Source organism: Thunnus maccoyii, chromosome 9 (assembly GCF_910596095.1).
Source record: "Thunnus maccoyii chromosome 9, fThuMac1.1, whole genome shotgun sequence".
Taxonomy (NCBI): domain Eukaryota; kingdom Metazoa; phylum Chordata; class Actinopteri; order Scombriformes; family Scombridae; genus Thunnus; species Thunnus maccoyii.
In genome coordinates this window covers 32,161,059-32,180,204 of record NC_056541.1, presented here as the reverse complement: position 1 = coordinate 32,180,204, position 19,146 = coordinate 32,161,059, and the positions used below count along the sequence as shown (strand labels likewise).

Below are 19,146 nucleotides of genomic sequence, written 5' to 3'. Positions count from 1 at the left end.
TACTATGATCAAATCTGCTTTGCTTTCACACCACAAACAAACAGCAGTCCTTTCGGTGCAGATCCTTTACTAGTGGTTTCCACACCAGGGTTCGACCAATCCAACCAGGCAAACATAGTTCATCTGATCTAATACTGCATAAGTCAAACTCCAAAAATACTGGGTTCTACATTTTTTTTATAATGCAATAGTAATACTAATGCATAATTAATAGTATCTTTCATTAGACCCTCCCTGCCTGGTATATGTCCGTGTCTTTTAAACGTGTCTGTTTGTAATGCAGGCTTTATGGCCCTAATTACATGTTAGGGTCTTCTCAAAATATATATTGTCTTAACTCGTTAGTTGGGTTTTATCTTCCCTTTTCCCTCCTTTCTCTCAGCTCTTCTTCCATGTCTTATTTCCTTGACACCTGGGCAGAGGAGGAGTGTGTGCGTGTGTGCATGTGCGCACACACACACACACACACACACACACACACACACACACACACACACACACACAGAATGCTGGAGGGAGTGATTAACGGAGCAATGAAAGATGCTTCTTGGAAACTCTCCTCCAAGGTAAACGACAGCATCTGCTGCTTGTTCCAATTCCTTTAATAACCTATATTTATGTTTTCCTTTACACTATTTGTTTATATACATATATATTTTCCTGGCAAATAACATAAAAAAATTATTCTTCTTGTCTTAAGTCTAATAAGTGATTTAGAGCTAAATTTCTGTATTTTTAATGTACTGATCCTTAAATAAAAATGAGAAAACTACCGCACGCCATCTCACTTACTGCTGGAATATTTCTTAGTTTACGATGTGTTTGACCTTCATCAGGTATATAATACACTATAATATATACTGTAATATAATAAGTGAGCAGTAAGCAAGACAGTCTGCAGTAGTTTTCTCATTTTTATTCAAGTTGTGCATTCCTCTGATGCACCTGTTACATATTCAGGTGTACAGGGACTTTTTCAGTATTTTTAATGCACCAACCCTGAAACATATATTTACTTTCACTGATGGAAAACAGAGACTAAGATAATACTACTGTATATTTATCATTTACCACACAACTACAAAAGTAAAAATAGAATTAAAGCTACAAGCAGCGATGATCAGGCCCTTGCATCTTTGTGCACGTTGGAGTGTGCCGCAGTCAAAGTGCTATAGTGGAGCAACATGACGCAGCAATACTTTTACCAGAGGGCAACTGACACGGATATACATCTTCATGAATACCAGACATTGCATGTAGGAGATGAGTATCACTTCCTGTGTCCACTATGAGGTGCTAGAAAACACCCACTAAATTATGTTGCTGCATATCAAATGTACACCACACACTTTGAATTTCATGTAAATTAAAGGAGCTTTGTAACATAAATCTTGCTTCCTGCTGCCACTAGGTGGTGCTAAAAAAGTGAGTCCTTGATGCAGCAATGCATTCATTGGAGGTGGTCTGACATACATATGCATTTTCATGAATATCGGATGTTGCTCAAAGGAGTTAAATATCACTTCCTGTTTCTACTACACAGAGCTAAGAACACTTACTAATTATACGTTATGTCATTGTATATCATGTTTAGACCACACCATGTAAATTTAAATTGGATGATGTTTGTCACATAAGGCTGACTTCCTGTTTCTGTAAATGGCGCTATGACTATGAATCAATATTGATGTGTAGATGTGTTAAGGCCTGGACTCTTGTCAAGCATGAGAAATTCGGGGCAGATTGGACGATGAAAGTGAAGTTACAACAACTTCTGTTTCATCATGCAAATTGACTGGCATGCCATGTCAAGGGTGTTCCATGAAAACTCTAAATTTTGATAACTTTTCATCACACAGGTCTTTAGATGATATTGACCAAATTTGAAATTGCTCTGATTAATTCTCTAGGAAGAAGTTCATTAATACAATGTTAATTCAAAGCAAATAAAAAATGGCTGACTTCCTGTTGGTCTTAGGGTATGGCTCCAGGAAGCTTTTTTGTTAGTCTTAACATGATAGATCTGCCTACCAAATTTTGTTAATTTCTGTCAAATTTAAAGGTGGGGGCTTTGACTTTGAAATTGTGTAGGGGGCGCTATTGAGCCATTTTGCCACACCCAAACACAAGACCCATATCGCATATCAAGTTGCACCACTTCTGATGAATCTGCAAAGTTTCGTGACTTTTCAAGCATTCCTAGCACCTCAACAATGCTAAAAGTAATTGCAGGGTGCTATAGAGCTGCCTTGCCACACCCCAGCCCAGTTGCAATATCAAATAGAAATATTTACTAGTTCGAACATGGGTGCAAAGTTTTGTGTGTTTTTGCGCATCCTGAAGGCCTCAAACCTGTTCGTAAAATGAAAATTGACACACAAAATCCAAAATGGCTGACTTCCTGTCGGGTGAAAAAAAATTTCTGGGCAGTATGATGAGAGCAATGATCCCACTGAATTTCATGAATATCAAAACAACCAAAATGGCCCTGTGTTTGGGGGTGCTATGGAGCCAGTGGGCACAGGGCCATTTTGGAAAAAAGTTGTTTTGATATTCATGAAATTCAGTGGGATCATTGCTCTCATTATACTGCCCAGAAATTTTTTTTCACCCGACAGGAAGTCAGCCATTTTGGATTTTGTGTGTCAATTTTCACTGGCCACTGATGCATGTGCAAAGTTTCATGAGTTTTCGAGCAGCCTTAGCCCCTCAAAAACTCATTGACGGTTCACAATTCATTTCGAAGAAGAAGAAAAATTCCTTCAGATACAATAGGTCCTTAGCACCACTCGGGGCTTGGGCCCTAATAAAGCAGGGAAAGCATCCCCAATTGAAATGACATTGTTGTTATTGTGGTAAGAAAATGTATTCTTTCATAGCATTCACATACAGTACTGTATTAGATGAGCACTGGCAAATCTTCTGAAATGACTGCCAACAGTACACTTCAAACATGGACAATTTGGGCTCAGCCTTCCTCAGAGTGCGTGTGTGTGCGTGTGTGCGTGTGTGTGTGTGTGTGTGTGTGTGTGTGTGTGTGTGTGTGTGAGGAAGGAAGAGTTCAAAATGTTTGCGGTGGGGAGTGGACTATTACCAATCATTTAATCAAAATGAAATGTAAGAAGAAAATCATTGATTGCTCACCTAATATGTGAATTCTATGGATAGTTGTCCCTGGCTCGTAGCACACTCAAGGATTTCAGGAGATTAAATATGAAGGATGATGTTCTTCCATTTGTTCTGCAAAAGAAATATATTCCCTTGTATTGCTTCACAACTGACAAAACATATTATCACTGACTCAGTGGGCCGGTAAAATGCCAAAGTCATGTAAGATGTTGCCTGAGTGCTTGATGATTTAATTTTTGACCTTTCTGTTCTATCCTAGATAACAGAGCATTTAAAGTGGAGCCACATCTCCTCACTGTGGCTGAATTGACTATGAAGGATCAGTTATGGCCCAACTGCAGGGATCAAGACTCTGGTGCTGTGTGCTGACTTAAGCAGAACACCAGACCAGGCCACTGTCATTCATGTTGTCCTGGTCCTTTTTAGTATCCCCTATACAGATGCAGCTGTAAAATGTCTGCACCAGATGTGTTTAAACATGACATGCATGGCCTCCAACTGTCCAACTGGACAAACAATATCATTTCTGGCAATGAGACAAAATGCAATAGAAATATGTTTTTTCTTGGCTCGCTGACACATGTGTATCCAAGAAGACTCATATAAACAAGTGATGTATGGTTTTCATTAGCACTACATTTCCAAGCAATGTGTTTTATGTGAGCCACTAACAAAAAAACAATTTGATCCATTTAGAATAAAGAATACAATGCAAATGAATTTTGTATTAAATGCTTCATTCTCAGCTTCTCGTTATAATGTAAAAAAAAAAATCTTGATTTAACAAGATCCTGTTATTGCACAAAATTAACATATCTTGTCGATATAAAAGACAACATACAGACTTATCTCATTAAAACAAGAAACTTTTCTAGATATAACATGAAAAGTTGATGTATTGTTATTATAAAAAAAGAGAGAAATATCCAACTAGTGCCTAAAGAGAAGCCATCGTACCCTTCATCGGCTAGAAAAATTGACAACAACTAATTTTGAGTTTTATTTCATGCTTAGGATGAGACACAGCAAAAGTATCACTCGTCCATCCTTTATCTGCACCACTTATCCTGTGCAGGATCATGGAGTGGCTCTCAGTGGTTACTAAATAGGATTTTGTCCTGATTAAAAACTATATATAATTATATGTTGAAATAGAACAATACAAATGTCTGGTCTATGGTGCAGGTGTAGGAGTGGTGGTGGTGGATACAGACTAACTTTATTCCTTGCTGTCAAGAATGGGAGACAGGAGGGTATGAGATGTCTCTTCTAGTCAGATAGCACCTGTGGTCTAGAAGCCAACACCGAACGGACTGGTACCCAGTCATAGCCTGGTTGTTGACCATCACTGATCTAACAGGATTTACACATAAACAAACAATACAGAAGCAGCCCACAGTCATAAATATGCAAACATCCTGTCACATTCATTATGTTATACATTAATATTGATCTGGGCTACAGTGTCTCTGAAAGTAATGTAGAGATTGTTTCCAATCTCATATCTGTATGGTGAATATGAAGCTACACCCAGCAGCTGGTTGGCATAGCTTAGCAAAATCCTCCTAACCACCTCTAGAGCTCACTAATTAGCATGTTACATCTTGTTTGTTTAATTCGAACAGAAATGAAAAATGACATAATGTGGTTTTACAAAGGGTTAAATTTCATTTTTGTTGTATTTAGGTTGTAGACAATTTTGAGACAAATTATTTCACTACATTTTGTCTGCTTCATAGTTATTGTGACAAATTGTGTGGCCAAGGGGCTGAGGACATGACTACACCGAGAGGCAACCCTTGTGGCATACGGCTGGACATTAAAGGGGCTGATGATAAAACATGATCAAATCTCTACGAAACAATAACATAATTAAAATATAGGAAAGCTTAAAGCAAAAAAAATGATGTCCCTCTGTGGAATCTCTGAAGAAGCTAGATGTTTCTGGTCATTTGGATGTGGCTTACCTTCTCAACTTCAGTGTGGTCATGGTCTGTATGCAAGTGTTGGTTTAGGATTTGATTTCTTTGTCTTTTTATACAGCGATTCCAGTCTGTCAGAGCAGGAGTGATGAGCAGTGTGGGCAGATTAGCTGGACAAATAGGCTCAGGTGCAGAGCGATCAAGTGTCTGCTGGCTGGGAGAGCTGCAGCAACAATGGCAGCCTGTCCGGGATAAAGGAGCATTGTGCTCTGCTGAATAAGGGGATTTTGTGCCTGTTTTGCCTCTGTATTCAGCCTCCTCTTCATACCACTCAGCTGAGCAGCACTATCTTCTGATTTTGTATTACAGGTGGTCTTTGAAGTCTATCAGTGCATGTACACGGTGCGTTACTTTCTTTAACACTGTGGCTGATTTTTTTATAATGTTACAGTTTCATTTAGCAGACACTTTTATCCAAAGTGGCGTACATCTGTGGGTAAATACAGCACAAACAAGGATCTAGTCAGAATGCGATTAAGTGGCATAAAACTAAGTTCAGGTCTGATAGATGCCAACAGGCAATGCATAGAGTGCATAGAAGCTTTTCAGTCCATCAGGTGCAGAGGTGTTTGTGAAAGAGCTGGGTCATTAGCTTTTTCTTAAAGATTTAGTGGCACTCCGTGGATTGAACAGAGTTTGGTAACTCATTGCACCACCAGGGAACTACAGAAGAGAGGAGTCTATCTAGCAACTTAAGGCCCTGTTGTGGTAGTAGTACAAGGCGCTTTTCATTGGCAGAGCATAGTGAGTGTAGTGAGCTGAATTTGAATTTTTGTTTCAAGCAGCAGAGAGTTATCTAACTGTTTTGTGCAAACCTTACATATTTTTGACTCCCCTCTGGGAGCATGAATGTGCTCAGCGAATTGTATGGAAATCTGCCTTTTAGATTTTGCTATTTCTAATAAAAAACATGAAATATTTTGACCTGTAGTTGCAGCTAGAAGAAAAGTCAGGTGGCTACCATAAAAATTAGGATTCATCCTCTTGGGACCCTGAATATCTGGACCAATTTCCATGTGTTGGTTAAAGGGAAATTTTGGCCTGATAGTGCTGATATATAACCAAAATCATTGACAACAATCCATTTTATCCTTGGGGTGTAGCAAGCGTGAAGCTTGTTCAAAATGGGAAAGGATGCATCATCTTGGGCACATAAATGTGCTCAGTGAAGTTCATGGAAATCGGCCCATTAGATTTTGATATTTCTAATGAAAATATTAAGCATTTTGGCCTGCAGATGCTGCTAGGAGAAAGGTCAGGGGGACACCATAAAGATTAGGATTCACTTAATTGGAACCCTGAATATCTGGAGCAAATTTCCCTTGCTGGTGAGGGAGTTGATGTGACCTGACAGTGCTGATATGTAATCACAATCATTATGAACAATCCTCTGTGGACTAAATTCAGCTCATTGTTTAACTGTCTGGACCGCAACTTTACTGTTTTGGTTCATTCTCAGCATAGACTATGAATTTCCATTCATAGTCCATGTTTCATGCCAATCTTGCCAGTAGCTGTCAAGCTTTCTTGCTGTAGATGAAATGTGGTGGACTGGCAGAAGATGAACTGGGCTCTCATCTGGGTGGCTCCTAGTGAAACATTTTTATTGTGTGGAATAGTATGGCCAGAGAAAGTGAGTCATATGCTTACGGCAGGCTATATTAAAAGATCCACTGCACTCAACTACAGTTGAGTGCAGGCAATAACTAGAGGGCGATGTCTTAAGGGATGTTATACAACCTACCAACTTGATGCTACTCGAGCTACTCTACTTCTGGTGTCTATTTTTCTGAACTACACATATAATACTGCTGAAGACACAACTGTGTGATTCTTTTCTGTCTCCTTCAGGATCACCTGCACTCAACTACATTTGAGTTGCTTGTTGATGAACCTCACATCCTGGTGGCCACCAACAGTGAAGACAGAACACTTCATGACATTGAATCCCCGCCAACTAACCGAACATTAGATGAAAATATCGTCCAGAGAGGTGCTGCGGACACAGACTTATACAACCTTGGCGACTTAACCTCACCTGATTCCCTGCCACAAAAATCTGAAGTTAAACCTCACAACATTAATTTCCTGATGGAGGAGAACATGGTACCATCAGGGGTGTCAAAGGGACATTCGGAGACGCACAGCCATCACATTCTCCTAAGAAACAATGATGGAGTGAGGTTGTCCAGTCTGCAGCAGAGAGACTCATCGCTATCGGTACCTGCTAGTGGAACAGGGACCATCATCTATGGATCAGACCAGAGAATCTATCGAATCCACAAAGGCCCTTCAGGTCTGATTGGACCACAGGGGAAAAGAGTAAGAATCTGTTCAGGATGGGATTACTTAGACAAGGTTTAGTCCAGAGACCCTCTTTTATTATGATTTAGCTTGAATAACCCATTATGGAAGATACTCAATTGTTGATTTAGTGCTTAAGTATATAATCAGAGAGATGTCTGATTAATGTAGCAATCCAGTCTTCACATGCTATTAACGCACTGAAGATACAAAATACTGACTTAGGACTGGATCAGACTGCATGATGTCAGTCTGACCTAACAAATGTGGTGTGTCACAAACAAAAATTAGCAACTAACTTGAACCGTTCGATCCTGCATAGTGAGTGTCAGAATTTTTCTCTTTCTTCTCTTGCCTTGTTTGGCAACTTCTACAATGTGATGTTGAGCAATCGTTAAACTCTTAACATTGAGAGGAGAAAGGAGGGAGGGAATTGTTGGAAATGTGAAGTCGGTCTGTGACACTTCCTTTCCAATCACCTATTGTATGTACCTCAAATTTTGAAAGAGCCATGATTGGTCCAACATGTAGTTTTCCATGTTTCTCTGCCAAGTCATGGCCAGAATTTGACTCCATGATCTTCTCTGAAACCATTTTAACCATTTTAAAAGTCAAAAATATTGTGTGGTCTGATCACGGCATTGAGTCGGAGCTTCAAGTGCTTTGTATGTTTATCTGATGTTAGCAGAATGACTTTTTGCTTACATATAAACTAATGTTTGCCTTCTTTTCATTCATTACTCACTGGACTAATGACTGTTTTAAAAAAAATCTAATTGATGCTTAGTCATCAATGTAATTTATTTAATTTAGTTGCATTTAATTCAAATTTGATTATATTGACTTTAAAAAAATGAAAATAATTAAAGGAATACAAGACATCTCAGTGAGATGAAAAGACTGATATCAATTTGACTGCGTGTTATGAACAGAACCGGAGTTCAGACATAATTAGTGTAGCTTAGCATAAAGACTGGAAGCAGGAGGAAAAAGCTACACCTGGCTTTAAATAGTTCCAGCAAGTAAATCGATTAATCAATTTGTTGATTATCAGAGAATAAATTGCCAACAATTTTGGTGATTAATTAATTGTTGTAAGTAATTTTTCAAGCAAAAATGGCAAAAAACTAATGGGTAACAGCTTCTTAAATATGTATATTTATTTATATATATATATGGTTTTCTTAGTCTTCTGTTAAAGTACAGTGATTATCTTTGGGTTTTGGACTGTTAGCTGGAAAAAACAAGAGTGTTTGCTTGTTGAATACATCACCTTGGATTCTGGAAGCTTATGACATGCATTTCCCACAATATTCTGACATTTTATAGACCAAACAATTGATTAGTCAAGAAAAGAGTTGGCTATTTAATCAGTAATGAAAACAATTGTTAGTTTCAGCCCTACACTTTGACAGAGCTAGACTGTTTTCCTCTGCCTCCAGTCATTATGCTAAGCTAACAATGTCCTGACTCCAGCTCTGTATTTAACACACAGACATGAGATTGATATTGATCCTCTCATCCCACTCCTGGAAAGAAAGCAAATAAGCTTTTCAACGTCTTCAAGGACTATGGGGGTCTGCAAACCTCAGTTTGGTATCCACTGCTAAAGGAAATAAAGTTCACTCTAGGAGACCTCTAGAACAGATATAGCTTTTGTTGCTGGTGGTACCAAAATATCATCAGTGGTTTAAACTGTTTCTATTTTCAATGCAGCAGATTTCCCCCCAATGGCTTGTGTAATTCCCCAAATTACGTCTTTTTAATGTGCCTGTATTTTGGTTGTAAGTGGTGGTTTTGGTCATTCTGTGCAAACAGTGTGGTTGCATCAACCCACGTGAAATTGACTCATACTGGTTTTTATTCAGCTTGTAAAATTACAGGGTAAAGAGATTGCTTTCAAAACACATTGCATTAATAAGGTCTTGGCAAGACAACAGTGACCTTTTCTATGTAAGATCATCACACTGTAGGAAATGTCAGACAACATAAGCATATGGTATAAATAGCTCAATGACATATTGTCCTTACAGGGATGTGCTGGGAGAGAAGGCTATATTGGATTTAAAGGTGACAAGGTAAGATGTAAGCTTTTTTGTTTTTTAGTGATCATTAATGGAAATATGATCATCTGAGAGGACATGTGCCTTGTTCTAAGTAGCAGGTATATGAATTTAAACTTTGCTGAGTAAAACCCAGCTCGTCAAGCGTGCTCCAGGTGTTACTCAGCAAAGTTATTCAATTAACTCATTAAAACTGCTTTCTTGAAAGGGGCCCAGGTTTACTTCATTGTTTACAGACATTGATAATTGAATGTATTTTTTAAATTGATCTGAGTACATTACAACCTCATATTTAATTGATGTCAAAATAACACCTGTCAGTCAATTTAAGTACCTTTTACAGTTGTAATTCACCTCATTTGTCTACTATAGATTGTATATACACTTTATATATATGCACCAAGGAAAAAGTGTGAGTACATGGTTGCCTTTTAGGTCTACTATTATACTGGCTTATTACAAACAAATCTAGAGCTGTAAACATAAAGCATATGGACTGACTACATGGACCGTGTAGGGAAATTCAATTCTAGTGACTGACAGCAAGTTATGCAGCACTTTACTGCGCCATATGTGTTAACTAACCGTATCTCCTCTGGAGACGCAAAGAGCTTGTGAAAAAAATAACTGATTATGCACTTTATTAGTCCAGACTGCAACAAGACCTCATAGCATGTCTTTAATAACCAACAGCTACAAACAAGACTAAAACAAGATGTTTTACATCTTAATAGCCAATTAGTTAAGGGGGCCAGTATACGCTATCAGAAGAGAACTAACTTTGCAATAGTTGTAACACTGAAAGGTTTATATCTGATCTTTTATCATTTTTCCATTCATGAAATAAGTGTTTAACTTCCTGTCAACACTCTTATCTTTTCTTATCTAGGGTTCTCAAGGCATACAAGGTGTGGATGGGAAGAGAGGGGAACCGGGGCCTCCAGGACCTCCAGGACTTCCCACTCTGTACCTATGGCGGAACTCTGAGGAGGACTGGACTGCTTTTAGGGTAAGTCTAAATGCAAACACTCAGACTACGATCCAGCTGGAACTGTTCTGAAACTTTGAGGATTTGGGCCACACTGTATGTTGGTCTAAGAAACAACAGGACAGAATGCTCTTCAATGTCCTTTTTAACTAATTTGTCCTCTTGAGATTGTCCTCACCACATTTTGTCTATTCTTGACTGCTAATTTCACCCTGTCTTAATACCACAATATTCCCAGCCAGCTTCCTATGATTGAAAACAGTGGTTTAGTTAATATAGCAACTATAAGAACCTCTAAATTGGTACAGTTCAGTGAACACATACAGACCAGTATGATGATGCCAGTGCCACAGGGACAGCAGTTTCCAGGAAGGTCACAAGTTTGACTCTCTCACTTACAACAGTTAACAGCTCCATGAAAAGTCTTGTGACCTGAAGTCAACCTAAACAATTAGACATTTTCAATTTGAAAATTACATCAGCTCTTGAAAATGAACAGATTACACACAGGTACCTAGGTCTGTACTTAATATTCTATAATAATAATATTCTATAATCTATATAAAATGCTATACAAAAAAAGATTGTTATTAGATTTCCTTCTTTATATCACTATATATAAATCAAAGAATCTCTGTCTGTCTGTATGTATGTTTGTCCTTCGCACATCTCAAGAACCGTTCATCCGATCTACTTCACACTTGGCAGGTGTATTCTAGGGGACACAATGCAACACATTCGGTATTAATAAACTTGGAATAAACAAGCGATCAGCGAGCCACTCCTCTCTGCAGCAGCTGGGTGGAGCCTCTGGGCTCTGTGACTGCATGTCATGATCAGAGCTGCACAAACCTGCCATGAGAGAGATGACGGGACGAACGCATACATATATATGGGGTTCTCCAGAAATAATAAGCAATCGGTCTGCTCTGAACAGGCACGTTTTGAACGGGCACTGCACTAGTATTATTAAAAATGTGAACCAGCCCTTAATACCTAGCTTAAGTCCTACTGTCAGCGCCCCTCTTCTCCTAACTAACCCCAGCTATTCAGTTTCTCTCTAGACGTTCTCATGTCTCATATAAAAAAAAACTCTTAAGGACTGCATTTTTTTTAGCACCCTTATCGTGAATCCTTTTTTAAAACCATTCTCCCATAACCACATTTATACACCACTGGTGGCGGAGTTGTTATGCTAGACTTGCTTAGCAGTTTGTATAGCTCATTGTTCAACCTAGTAATACAAAAGTGAGAACAAACTTCATAGAAATCGTCTTGATAAGTTTTAGTCCTTGGGATCAGAGATTTATAAGATTAAATCAGGCTTTACAGTGTCAGTAAAGCCTGCCAATGTAGTAGAGAGCTGTCTCCTAATAAACACAGCAGGGGAGATCCTGGCAGTGGTTCATGCAAACACCTGCAACAATTACAGACAAAAGAGCATTCACACATTAAATAAAGGACAGTACCTTTTTCATTTTTACACTTCATACAGTAATAACCATCCATCAGTCCCTTTTTAAGTTAACTGGTATTTGATAATACATGTATATAATTTTGTAGTGTGTAAATTTGCCCACTGCATCTTTTAACTGACCACCATGCCTTTCCATATATGCTATTCTGTGTATGAATTAAGAATCTTTCACAGCTCTTAAATTTTGACAATTACCCTTCAAATATTTGCCATAATTTTATAAAAGCCTCAGTGTGCGCACTGTCAGGCAAACACTCCAAGTCAGAAATCTTGGTGTAATCTTGGACTCAGAGTTCAGCTTTAACAGCCACGTCAAATCAATTATGTCCAGACAGGGCTCAGAGAAACTAATCCATGCTTTCATTTCCAGCAGGTTAGATTACTGTAATCGTCTTTTCTCAGGTTTCCCCCCAAAGAACTCTCAGACAGCTTCAGCTCATTCAGAAAGCTGCTGTTGAACACATAGACACACACAGCAGTTCTCAGGTCTCTGCAGTCGCTTCCAGTTTTTCAGAGAATAGGGTTGAAAGTACTGCTGCTTGTCTATAAATCTATAAATTAGGACCAAAATACACCTCTAACTGTCTCTTACCATACAAACCCTCTTGGCCTCTCAGGTCATCAGGTAGAGAGATGCTACCTGTTCCCAAACTAAACTTGGTGAAGCAGCATTTAGTTACTCTGCACCACAGAGCTGAAACAAACTTTCAGAGAATATTAGACTTGCTCCAACTTTGATCATCTTTAAATCCAAGTTATAAACTTGTATGTTCTGCACTTAAGTACTCCTCATTAACAATCTTGCACTTACATCGCTTACATCTTCCTTTAAAAAGGTTTACATTTTTATTTGTATTCAATATTTTTTCATGCATTGTGTAATGCACTTTGAATTGCCCCTGTGTATGAAACGAGCTATACAAATACACTTGGTTTCCCTTGTTTTGTCCCAAATGCCATGACAATCCATCCAATAGTTGCTGATTGACACCACAGTCAAAACCACAAACGTCAACCTCACGGTGGCGGTAAGTCAGGGCACCACCGAAGTCAGGCTTCATTCTCTGGGAACCATGAATCTTGAAACCAAATGTCATGGAAATCCATGTAATAGCTGTTTAGATATTTTGGGCTGGACCAAAGTGGTGGATCCACAGACAGACATTGCCATCACTAGAACCACTGTGTTGTCAGGCTAAAGATGTAATAAACCTGATTTATTCCTCAGTGGATGTGAAAAGATGTAAATATGAAAATCAAATCATACAGTCATCATCAAGTCACATGGTTAAGTAACATTTTTAGTCCACGTATTTAGAATTTACAAGCAGCACATTAAAATATAATAAATGCTTTATGATACATTTTTAAATGTTAATTAATGTGCAGTATTTGTCAATTTCTCCCATGAAGACATATTTAATAGTATTACAACTGTGTTTTTCTATATTGTCATTCATTATCTGTTTCTACAGCAGCCTTCACTTATTGCTGAGTTATTGAGTAGTTAATGCATTAATAAACACTTATATCTGCTTACAATAACATTATAGTGTTATAAACAATATATTAACTGTTTATATACAGATTATAAATGCTAAATAGAGGGACTTAAAGTGAGGTGTTGCCTATGGTTTTCCCATGACAACAGTTATATGCAAATGCAGTGCTTGTGCAGTGTTTTTGTATGGATGGTGACCACATGGGGAGAAACGGGTTTTTATTTCAGGCAGGGCTGAGTAATCCTCTCCCAGTGTGTTGACAGTGTGTTTAGATGGTTACAGCTCAGGCTCAATGAGAGCTGATGTGTCTGCCAAGCATTGTAACTGGAGCCTGTCCAGACCTCATGCCTGGGTCAGGCCCTGCTCTTTGCTTTTTGACCAGCTATACAAGTGCGTCGAGCTGGCTGTGAAAGGCCTCAGTGTTGCCGCTCTCTCAGAGTACACTAAAGGCTCTGACTGCTCTGTCCACAGAGACACAGTGAGACTTAAGGGAGGTCCAGGCTTTTCCGCCAGTCTGAGCGTCACCTTGACAGGGTTGGCCAGCCTCCACTCATGCCCCTGCTGCAGCGCCACAGCCAAGACAAATATGACCTAGAGCAGCAGAGCTGGGTGGTTTAATAAACCAGAAGGACTCCTGTGTGCTGGAGTCCGAGTGCAGTGACAGTGAGCTCTGTGCCATATCGCTTCACAACCATCAGAGCACTGCAAGATGCACTGCATGGAGCTCTCAACACTCATGTCTTTTGGCTCCACCTGACTAAGCAGTCTCAAGTGATATAAGACGTGAAGTGTGAGAGCCAAGTCAGCTAAGCATGCTCAAACAGCTGTGTGCTCACTCTCAGCACAATGCTGTGTCTGGGAACTTAAAATCTATTTGAAATTTAAATTCTCCTCACCTTTCATGTAAGGAAATATCAACTATTATGATACTATAACTGTTGTGCATATTTTTTCCATTTTTAAAGAAGATAAAACAGTTTTTGGACATTTTTGTTTAAACTGGCTTTGCTTGGAGAAACGTTGTAAATGTCTGTGGTGCATTACTGAGGGGAGCACTTCATGTGTTGTACTACAAATGCTTTTCCAACAGGCCCATATAGGATTGTCTATTAACCATTAGCAGATGAAGCTGTCTGTCCCATTACAACATTCAACATTTGGGAGGACCCATGGTGCTGTCAAGTTTGTATTTCACTTGCTAACATTAGAACGAGATGTTAACTTTCATTCATGTTACTTCAGCACCTGCTGAGTCAAAGTTTGTCCCACATAATAAAAGGGAGGGGTTCTATCTACTGTAGAATTAGCTATCTCTCTTTCATGGGTCTGTGATGGTGATGGCAAAGACCAGACCTTCAAACTAAGAGCAACAAATAGTCCTTTGACCTCTGTACATTACCCCAGGATTCAAATCAGTCATCAGACATATAGCAATGTATGGAATCACAAGCTAAGTTTCTATTTAAATGTATGAAATGTACGTGTCCATCCACTACTGTTATGTGAATATTAGGAGTTGGTTCATCAAGATAAATAGCTGGTGGTGCTAATTCTCCAGCCGGTGCCGTTAAACCATTAAAGAAGAAGAGGACACAACAAGATGACGTCATTAAAAGAGTGGCAGTCGAAGCTCAAACGATGCAAAAGCATGTGGAAAACATTAAATTCACATAAAAAGAGGTAGATGGAAACACATTTCTAGAGTGATGGAAGTGCTCAAATTAGTGATGGCAACAGCTAAGTGGTTAACTGCCTGTGTGGCCATTGGGATTTCAGGTAAATACAGTAGCAACCCAGATACTGAACCAATGAAATAACAGAACTGACATTGTCAGTCATAACCAAAACTTCATGCCCTCTGTATAACACTAATGTAGCAGATGCTATACCTGCAGAAAAATGAATGAAATTTAAATTTCTTCTTTTTGGTAATTATATTTTTTTGACCAAATAATTACACAAGTCAAAACAAACACCAAATATATTCATACTGATTTCGTAGCAAAAATGTACTTAAATCTCAGTTCAACTTTAAGAGTTGAATTCAGATGTGTCTCCTAAATAGCTGGGAGTAAGCTGTTCAGTAGAACATTACAGTAAATGTCCAAAATCTTCAAACCCTGTATAAGCTTTATAGGTTTTTTTCTTGGTGAGAAATTACTGTATATCTTCGTTTTCATTCCTAATGATGGTCGCTTATTTCTCCAGAGATCATCCTTCTATCAAATGCTCAGAGCTGGCTGGCCGGTGAGTAGCTCAACTTTTATTAAAAGTGAGTAGCTTAGATTGGATCTGAGATGTTCCATCAGAGTAGGTCACTGATATAAATTTCCCATGAATCTTAAGGTGAAGCCTGGCCCACCTGGAATGATGGGTGAAACGGGCAAGCCTGGCGCTCCAGTGAGTTTAACATCTATTGTACTAACATGAGTAATTTTGTATGATGATGTCTTTGTTTTTCAGTTTTTTTGCCTGTCCTCTTTAATCCTGCTCTATCTTTTTATTGTTCAAAAAAGTATTTTCAATGTTGTTATTAAAATGTATTTGTCATTAAGGGTATTCCTGGCGACCCTGGCAATAAAGGAATACCAGGACAGAGAGGAGACATGGTAAATGTTGAAATTGAAAATCCTTTCTGCAGCATCAATAGCTGCATAGTACTTGCAGACCTGATAATATGAAATTGTATGTTTATTAGGGTTACTTTGGGCCAAGAGGTGTCACCGGCCAGGCAGGGAGGTGGGGCAGGAATGGCAGTCAAGGAGTGGATGGGCGTCGTGGGCCACCAGGGCTACCTGGCATCCAGGTGAGAGCTACTCATTAGTCACTTGGTGCTTTGCCAATGCTTAGCCTTTATCATCTGGTAACATTTGTACTTTTTTTCCCTATCAGGGTCCCAGAGGTTTTAAGGGTGAAGCAGCTCCACAAGGGGAGAAAGGAGATGAGGTGAGAGTTTCTTTTGGAAACAATCAGATAAATCAAGTAACTAAGAGAATGTCAAGATGGTCAGATGTGCCCAGCTGGTACCTTCAATTATTTAAACACTCAACACAATAGGATCTAACAGTGACTGAAGCAACTATTTTTACCTTAAAGGTATACTATGCAGGATTTGTCAGCATTCAATTCATAGTGAATGACGAGAGGGAGCAGCGCTGGCGAGAACAAAGCTGTGAATCAGATAAATAAAACATTAATCAGATTTTTTCACATTTGTTATGTTCTAAAGCACAAATAAACACACCCACACCTCCACACAACCCTACGTGAATGTGCCACCTTGCCGGATTTAGTGTGAATGCAGAGCTTCATCCTATCCGCTGTGGCCTTTCTGCTCTGTGCATTTTTAGCTCAGCCCCGCCCTCGGTCAAGCAGAAACACAGACCTGCAGCTCTTTATACATCCATGACACAGAGAGAGAGAGCAGAGCGGAGCACGGGAGAGAGACAGAGACAGCGATGTAATTTGGTTGCTACACTTCAAGTCCTGACCTCACACCCTCTGCACTTATTGGCTGGGGGCTGCACATCCACTGCCCAAGGGTTGATGCCCAGAAGCGTTCTGAACATAGCAAAACAATAAGAAAATACAGGCAGAGGACAGGGTCCCTGCAGATAAATACACCGCCACACGCATCTAGTGGGTCATGAGTGATGATTGAGAGGGATTACTTTTCTATGAGTCTATACATTGTTTTTTTAGGAAAATCCTGCATAACATACCTTAACCCTGTGAGGCCCACTGTTGCAATATTACGACAATCACTTTTAGCTATCCTAAAAAAAAATCTGTAAATGTTGTTTGTTTAAATGTAAATGTCTGTTTAAAGACCACATTTACATAGTCAATGGGTCCTATTGTTTATCCTTGCAATGCTATTGGATAGTGAATGTGTTTATAGGTCCGGCCATCTGGCCATGAACACACACTGCCTGCAAACTTTCTGTCAAGCTCATTTACTTGTTTTATTGGACCGGATTTGTCAAGAAAGAAGTAAGTAACATGCCATGAATATTTTTTTTATGATGATTACAATGTCTAGAACATGTAGATACTTAGTGATTGTGTTACAGGTTTAAGCAAATCTCCAAACTTTCTTTCTGAGATTTCGTCAGAGGTCAAGGTCAGCAACTTACTGGCCCTTCTGGAGCTCATTGTGAGATATTTGCTGCCCTCTCACTTTCTCAGCAGAGTACTACATAGTATATGTTAGCCTGGTGGTTAGAGAGGAGTCAGTTTGTAGCCAGTATTTGCATCAAGGCGCCTAATTGCCACCCACTGCTCAGTGGCCAGCAGACTGCACTGGGCAACTCTGGGTATGAATGGATTGAGTTCAAAAAAGGATGTTGCTATAAAAGCACTACATTTTTTCCCCCTCTGTGTCCTCAACTGCAGGGTTTCACTGGTGAGCCTGGACCAACTGGAGACAGAGGGAGAACTGGGGGAAAGGTGGGTATAAAAAAAGATTGAAGAATATCTGCCTCCTCTGCTGTGATCCTGTTCCTTTATGTGAACTGCAAATGCCATAGCAAAGGTTTGACTACATCACCCTCTAGTGGCTTCAAATATTGATAGCTTCTACACCCAAACATACTGTATGTTGTAGTGCCAAAATTATTGCTATAACTACATCTAATACTACTAATAATACTACTGATAGTTTGTGCACACTATATTATTTCACAGTCCGACTTTCATTGAATTCAGCCTACAGTACTTGACATGAAAGGCTTTTTACACAATTTAAATAAAAGAATCGTGGAATATGTAAATATCACTGGGTAACATCATCCTGGTAGAGTGCATGCATCTCTCATAAACTTTCAAATGATCTAATAGAATATAATTCATTTGAAACAAGAGAAATGATCTCTTTCACTGTTTGAGTATGATGATATAAGAGAGTGGTTGGAACTGTAATATACCAACTGATTTCCACTGCATGTTGTTTGTGTCCTCCAGGGATCTAAAGGAGAACCAGGAGAAGCTGGACCTGTTGGCCCTCCTGTAAGAGTGACAATTTGTTAAAAGTATTTATATTTAAAGGAGCACTCAACTGATGTAACTGAGTATATCTCAGCATGTTGTATAATGTCTTCTGTAGCTCTCAAAGAGCTTTGTCTAGTCTTAAAAAATGACCCTAAACCCTGTCAGGGTTATCATGCCATAAGTTTAGGTTACGAAGGTAACCCCGGTTACAGCTTGCCCTGTTGTTGGATTTGTTGACTGTTTTGGATGCACTGTCTCACCCCCCTTTGAGCCTTTGGATATGGTAGATCTAAAAGTGCTTTCAGTTAAGACTGCTTTTTTGTTTGCACTGGCATCTGCTAAGCAGGTCAGCAATATTCACACATTTTCAGTGTACCCTGACTGCCTTCAGTTTGCCACAGGAGAAGCACGTGTGGTGCTACAGCCTAATCTGGCCTTTATACCCAAGAACCATACTTTGGTGTGTCTTCCTCTTGACCTAGCAAGGGTAACTTGGGCCATGGAGCTTAAAATACGTGGGCATTTACAAGTCAGGGAGGGCCTAAAGATGCTATCGAGTTTCAATGTTGCCTGTACCTATACATGTAGGACTGAAAATCAGGATATTTTGTAGTCTTCCACATTTATTTTGACTATTCTCTCTATCACATGTTCACTAACTATAACTCTTTACTACTACAGGAAATATTGCACAAAATATAAATGAGAGGTG

General features: G+C 39.2%; 1 protein-coding gene across 2 annotated transcripts in view; it reads left to right on the top strand.

Annotated features, from left to right (window-relative positions):
- Nucleotides 1–19,146, top strand: part of si:dkey-61l1.4 (collagen alpha-1(I) chain) — an 88,282-nt gene that overhangs the window by 30,326 nt on the left and 38,810 nt on the right. For both annotated transcript variants that reach the window (XM_042421492.1, XM_042421491.1), the window contains exons 7-16: nt 6,963–7,433; nt 9,449–9,493; nt 10,368–10,487; nt 15,654–15,692; nt 15,792–15,845; nt 16,001–16,054; nt 16,144–16,251; nt 16,338–16,391; nt 17,841–17,894; nt 18,408–18,452. In XM_042421492.1, the coding sequence (XP_042277426.1) occupies nt 6,963–7,433; nt 9,449–9,493; nt 10,368–10,487; nt 15,654–15,692; nt 15,792–15,845; nt 16,001–16,054; nt 16,144–16,251; nt 16,338–16,391; nt 17,841–17,894; nt 18,408–18,452 (1,044 nt within the window). The remainder of the gene's footprint in view (nt 1–6,962; nt 7,434–9,448; nt 9,494–10,367; nt 10,488–15,653; nt 15,693–15,791; nt 15,846–16,000; nt 16,055–16,143; nt 16,252–16,337; nt 16,392–17,840; nt 17,895–18,407; nt 18,453–19,146) is intronic.